At 41.3% G+C, this 7,161-nt stretch overlaps 1 protein-coding gene across 1 annotated transcript in view; it reads right to left on the reverse strand.

The window, feature by feature from the left end:
- The window catches only part of T265_11933 (hypothetical protein), a gene marked incomplete at both ends in the record, with an annotated part of 17,444 nt that overhangs the window by 8,849 nt on the left and 1,434 nt on the right, over positions 1-7,161 (reverse strand). The window contains 6 exons of the mRNA XM_009178762.1: positions 219-296; positions 980-1,069; positions 2,030-2,151; positions 2,970-3,102; positions 3,864-3,939; positions 6,317-6,396. Of these exons, the coding sequence (XP_009177026.1) occupies positions 219-296; positions 980-1,069; positions 2,030-2,151; positions 2,970-3,102; positions 3,864-3,939; positions 6,317-6,396 (579 nt within the window). The remainder of the gene's footprint in view (positions 1-218; positions 297-979; positions 1,070-2,029; positions 2,152-2,969; positions 3,103-3,863; positions 3,940-6,316; positions 6,397-7,161) is intronic.

Genomic DNA, 7,161 nt, shown 5'->3' on the forward strand with positions numbered 1-7,161 from the left:
GAGTAACTGTTGTTTTCCTCAAAAGAAATGTTAATTGCGATTTTTGAGTCTTCTTCGATATTAACTGTGATGTTTTGTGTTTCTGCCACTGAACTGACAACTTATAAGACGTTGTTTGAAATGTGAAGTGGCCACTTGTTTACTCAAACATCCAGTGGCGTAGAAAATGACTGTTCCGATAGACAATTCAATTATCGAATATTTGGCTGAACACATACTACTATCGCCACATCCTTCCGGTGCATCAGTAGATCATAATGACCTTGGAACTTTCCAACAGGGAGACCTCCAATCGTCTGAAATAAACAATAAATTGACACCTGTTAGTCCAGAATCAACCACAATAGCGTCTTGTTACATACACTGAAGAAGCAACGCACTTTGCGACAGTAATTCTACACCTTAGTACTCACGACTTGGTGTTGAAAAATCCGGTTGATCAATGAACATCATTTCCAAAACCGTCCCACAAACATCAGTGTATAGCAATGATGTCCACCCAATCACTAGTATAATCACATACGTTTGCTTCCTCAGGCAATCATCGCACCATTACGGAAAACTACATCGCGTGGCCACATATTGACCGAGTCTTCGAGTGTCAACTTTTCAGATGGAACACTAGTCAGCGTGTAAATCTATTCTTCCTCTGAGTTACTTGTAAACGATTCATAAAAATTCGACTTCCTTTTGTACCTTAGCATAGAAATGTATGAATCATCGGGTACCCAAAGCCATTGCTTGGGTATCCGAAAAGTTACATTGGCTATGCTGGGATATCTAGAATTCTGGAGTAGCAACCTTGCTGAACTTGATCTATGGAACCTGGAGTTCTTAATCAAGGATTTTCCACACTGACCGCCACCTATCACAAGTAACCAAATACAACTGCCCACTCGATAGATACAGACATTTTCATAAGAGTTCGACTTTTCACAAGTGACCCAACTGAATCACTTTGGGGTGTTCTTTGACTCACCAGTTCACCGTATTTCATCACGTGACTATACAATGTACACTTTTTCACCTCCTCGTATTGTTCGTCCAGTGTACGCTTTTTTATGTCTTCCTGCGTGCGGGTGGGAGATAATGACAACGGGGAGCTATGTGATGCAGACAGATCAGCTTACGCAATCTCAATACGAATCCGCTGTAGGCACAAGATTGAAACTTGGACTAGTGTTAAAACAACCGAGGTATCCAACGACATATACTGCAGGTATATTAGTGAGCACTCCTCTGTTGCTGGGCACCATACATCCACATATAACATATCTTAAGGATTTGATGCTCTGTGGCTCTCTGCTCACCATCATCATCATCATCATCATCATCATCGTCATCATCACTGAGATCATCAACAGAGGAAAATACTGATGATTCACTGACGTACAAGCATCATGAACTATTTTTGCTGGAAAAAGAAAGGATATAGAACAGGAAGAAAAACCTAGGGCTAGCCTAACGCATAGAGCCGAAGACGCATCAGCATCATAATAATCGCTTTCATCATCAGCATCGTTATCATCATCAAAATCAACGTCATCGCTCTAAACGTCCGTATTCAACATTGACGCTTCCCTGCGTGAATGCAATGTCCATTTTAAGCCCTATTCAAAGAAATGAACCAAAACGGATTGGGAAAGTATCTGGTGCTAACCTGTTAGAATTATTCCGATGCGTCTACAACTTCAGACAATTACTCAAACGATCTGAACCTAAAATAATAACAAGAACTCCAACACCATCGGTTCAGGGATAATCACGTTGGGAATCAAGCGGTCTCCATCGTTGAGCGCGGATTACAATGATAGCACCCAAACTTTTCCAAGTCGATTTCATATCCCTCTGCGTGATCAGAGGCAAACCTGACTGGGAGGATAGTGAGAAATTTCGGACATGCAATCCCTGGATTGGCATAAATCCTCTTCATGCTTGAAGCAAACGAACTACCACTGGGTGCTGAATACCACCGGATTACCCATCCACAAGTGACAGGCTCATCTGCAACAGTTATAGTAAAACTTACCAGTTCCGAATCTATAAGCCATTCGTACGAGTATTCGTTCGCTAGACAAACATCGATTTTCTTGTCATAACAAAAAACAGCCTGGGAGACTTCATCTTCCTTGGTTGATGTTGTCACGTAGACTGCAGGTTTAGGGATTCGGACAACAGAACAGATAGTATGGGTGAATATCAAAGTTGTGCGAAATAGTGAGTTGAAATATCAACGAAAGGATACTGTGGCTCACAGAAATAATTAAACTGCAAGACGTCAGACCTAACACATTACTCACAATGTCGCTGATATTTCTTTGAGACAACATAATGGTTGTCGTGCTTCTTGCGGCGAATCAGGTAGAAAGAGTCGTTGAATTATCCTGAAACTTAATCAAGACTTGAAACAGACTGGGCAAAACTTGACAAACACTCATGAACGAGGTATGGATCTGGAATCGGTCGGGTCAATCCGTTAAAATCAAATCAGCATGTTAATGTATAATCTGATTTTGATGGTAAAACTCCCTGAAAAACGACCACTGACGAGAACGGTGAAAGGCATTCACGTCACAATCATTAGACTTGTTGTTTGATTGGTTGAAGTGTACTTTTTATAAAAGACCCACCATTCATTTGGAATTTACATTGAAGGTATCGACTTGGCATTGGTGGTTGCTACAAAGGAAGACCAATATATCACAACACCGGTGACAAATGATTTCCTCCAACCCAGAAAACTGGTTTTGCACCGAGAGCGACATTGTTCGATGAAGGCTAAACGCTTCTTGCGTAGATTCAGGGGCTAATTTCAAACAAAAATCGCCAATTGACCAATCAAAACCAAGCTCGGAACGTCCTTCTGTTTTACAGGTCAACGCCGCTTTTAAACCATATACAGTAGTGACATTTTGGATGCTAATTCACAGGATCCATGCAAGAATTACCCAGAAATTTACGCTACTTACTTCCCATATTTGAAGGGAGAACATCTTTAAACATAGAGCCAGAGTAGCAAGCCTCCACGTACAGCACCAATTTGTTGAACTTTTTTTTTGAATGCATGTAGGCGAGGGTATCGTTCAACTCCATGGCACACAGCTGTGGCAAGACAGAAAGAAAAATTATCGTGAGGTCGAAATGTGTCACTCGATGTGTAAGTCACCAGTGATATGGATCACTTTATTGGAGAATGGGTGGCGTTATGTGCTCGTTCAGTGAGGAGAAATCAGGCGGTTGGTTGTCGCTCGTGGCCGAACGGTTACACCTTGCGCACCACTGATGATTCCCAATAAGGATGGAACAGTTGTACGTTGCTTCTCGGCTTTTCATCACAGAATGTTTTCTCATAAATACAAAAGTTTCATACTATTAAAGATTCGCGCTGTCGATCTAGAAGCAAAAATCAGTATGTTGTCTTGTCAGGAAAGATTCGGCTGACGTGTCCTTTTGTATCACCTACGCTTTGTGTATGACCGTTTACGACGAGCTCCTTTGTCTACCGTATCTATGTTTGCTCAGCAGTCTGAATGTATCGATCGCGAAATCAGGTAAGTTGAGCGACCTTAAAATTCGGTAAAACAAATCCATGTGACGGTGTCATTTAAAGCACCTTGAAAAGACCTATCAAGCTTCAATTCCTGGGGATATCACTCTTGAGAGTGTCGTACGAACATCTTAGCTTATGTTCCCTTTCATTGGTTGATGTGTAGAACAGCTTGCATATAAACGCTCTTTATAAAGAATTACCAAAATAATTGCACCAACAGGTTTTTGTGTGCCTCTTCAATCCTTTCACTATTTAGCTTGCGATTAAAACACTATGTGCTAACACCGTGGTTAACAAACTTAACTAAACTTACATGTTCTTCTAGGAAGGTAATCTGGGAAGTCCCACCATGGCCAGAGAAGTAGATGAATACGTAGTCATCAGGACCGCTATAAGGGGGTAGAAACGTTAAGGTGGTCTTGAAGAGGAGCTTATTGGCTGGGGCTCACACACAAAGGGGAGGACAAGAGGAAGTGAAAGCATAGAGTACTTGCATTTCAGAATACACGCCTTCGGATTTAATCAGTCGCTAAATGAAATTCCACTTGTCTGCTATTTGCATGACCACGTGAATATGGAAGGAAAATTTGATTTTTTGAACGTCTGTTGAATAACTCCTATTGTTTTAAATGCATGAAGATGTTCGGAAGCGGTTTTGCAGCTGAGCTAGTTTTCTCATCTTGCCGTTGAAACAGTCACACTCAGCTCTTCTGAAAACACGCTCTTGTTAGAATGATTAAATCTGTTTAATCAAATATCTACATAACATATACACTATTGGGGAAAATATGATGACCAATGTAGGGCGATCCTAATTTTGAATAGTGATATCCAAAAAGCCTTATGTTTTATCTAAAACTGATCTGGAAATATTCCGTTTGTTGGTCGTGGATCAAGATGTTGTTCATCCGTTCCCCGCTCGTAATGATCGGCTTGCAAATGTTTCATTGCCAACCGAAGTGACATTCCATACTTGTCTGATATTATACGACTGAGACTGGCTGATGGGAACATACACTTCGATGGTCGATTTCGAACTGTGCTGCGTTTTGGCTGACATCCTGTTAATTCGACTACTGCATGAGGTAGTTTCTCTCTTAAAACTTTTTGTTCATGGTCTGATTGAGCGGTTACCGATTTCTAACGTGTTGCATTCTGGATTTCCACATTCAGTTGGCTCTCATTCCGACTTCTGGTATCGGTGGTGCATTTTGATTGACATTTTCCGAATTGCTGTTGTGCTGTAGCCTGATTTTAGGGATTTTGTTCTAGCAAATACAGTTCCAGTTAATAAAACTTGTTTATTTTGCGGATGAATTTATCACCTTGGATCACGTATTCTTTAGACCACCTCTCTTTCCTTGTTTATCCCAGGTACCAACAAGCGGCATCGGAAAACTGATTTTTTTCAACTTAGTATTGGAATAGCTTTTAACCACTTTCCTCTTCATTTACTTATTAGATCTGTTTACGAATGTGCTTAAAGCAGAAAAGCCAACCAGGGAGTGCAAAATTGACGGAAAGTATAACGTCGGGCTCACCAAAAATAAATTTTTGTAGAACGTCAGCTAGATTTCAAAATACAAACGATTAGATTCACAATATATCAAGTAATAAACATATCTCTTTTAAATATGCTCAAAGAAATATTTTGTCTGAAAATGTAGTTTTGCAGGAAACTAGCTTGCTGCAACAGATTATAATGTCCGTGACAGGCAGTGGAATCCTCATACTCTAGACGACAGCAAATAAATATATATTACCACTTCGCGGGTCAGTTCAGAAATGAGTGTTTGTCAAACTGAGTGCTTTGGAAGGGTGAATGCGGTAACGCCCCACTCCAAGCTATTGTGAAGACTGGCGAAACTCCAGAATAAAGCCTATATGAACAGCTACCAGACCACCGCCTTGGAATGGCGACCGAACAGACCAGGGGGCACCAAGTTCCCGGAAGCAAACCTGAATGCCAGCAGACCAAATAACACGCAGCACTTGAAGATTGTCCAACAAACAGTGTTCACAAAACCGATTAAACAGGATGGTTCCTGTCAAACTGCAAACGAAATACATAGGTTCACTAGAGCTGTGAATATGTACGGAAACGTCCATTGCAGGTCCCTGTACGAAACATCGGTTAATGGGGAAACACGCACAAGGAGCAGGAGATTACGGATTTTGTCCAAAACGCAAATCCAAACTGTGTGAGAGTGACTTATGGATTGCGACTGAATAAACGTTTGCGTCGTTTCCTGGCCTGTCTCTGTATGTCGACGCTTCCCACCTCGTTCTGTGCGGGTCAGTAAGTCGTGGGAGGAATTTTGAAAGAACCACTTTGACGTTACTAAACCACACAGAACCTAAGTTGAAACAGGTATCCTAAAACCTGAGGGTTTTATCGGTGAATGTCGATACAGATTTGGGGGACAGCCATAAATCGAGAGGGCCGCTAGTGGACGTGGATTTAGATTATTCAATCAACAGTGTCTATTTGCGTTGTTTAACACCGTGAGTTAAAACACCTCCTGAACCCGAGCAAACCAAAATCGACCGACCCAACGGTGTACACGACCAAGCAGATATTTGACCACTCACAACTGCGCATATCTGAATATTTCCGAAACTTGTTAACAGCGGTGATTGATGCCTATGATTTTATAATAACCAAAAGTCAGAAATGGATAAACCGAGTTTCCCCTGGAGTGAAGCTTGTTATTCCGGCTGTGATCAGCAAGTGCATCAACAATATCCACCTCAACGCAAACTCACCTGTTCAGCACCTTCTTCTTGTTGGCTTCAAGTTTCTTATCGCCTTTTAATACGTTCAAGAAGTTATCCCGTGTGACATCCTAAAATGGATGAGCATGCACGACCAAATATTCTACTGACATTAGTGTTCCCTACGCTCATTCTCCTCTCAGTGACCGGCTAATTTCACCATAAGAATTAATTGAAATCTTAGAGCTGCCCCCCATCTCCACTCATATTTTATTTACGATGATTTGTGTGTGCTGAAAACTGAATAACTCGATTGTCGGTCTGCTTACAAAGCATGGCATTTGGATTTACTCCCAAGCCTAGGGTTGGTAGTTGAGTTGAACAAGGACTACCTGGAAGCACTAGCAAGTAGCCCTCATCTAACTCAGTAGCTAAAAGATGCAGCATACGTAAGAAATAACCGCCATTTTGAAGTGAGTATCACTCATCAGCACTCAACTGAGTCACAGTTGAGCATCTCTTATCTATGATATTCTTTAGCTGAATGTACTGTCCTGGACACACTGCTTGGTCTGTTGGTGTGTCACTCTGGATATCACTGGATATTTGTCCGGAGAAACTATTCGGGCACTATTGGTCCTCGTGCACATTTCGTGGTTTTTTGACAAGAACGCTTACCTAATTGATAAGCCAATAGCAGAAGGTTTAACTCGGTCATTGGCAGCCTGAGAATTCTCTATGAACTTATGACTAGTGTTCGTCCAAATGGATTGACCATTCTCTAATATGGTGAAACTGATTATTGTGTTTTGATCCACAGTATCATTTTAATTGCACCTTGTGTTACACGGTAAACTGAGGCAGGAATTCACTTGATTGCTGCGCATCGAAAACAC

This window comes from Opisthorchis viverrini (genome assembly GCF_000715545.1).
Source record: "Opisthorchis viverrini unplaced genomic scaffold opera_v5_652, whole genome shotgun sequence".
Lineage (NCBI taxonomy): Eukaryota > Metazoa > Platyhelminthes > Trematoda > Opisthorchiida > Opisthorchiidae > Opisthorchis > Opisthorchis viverrini.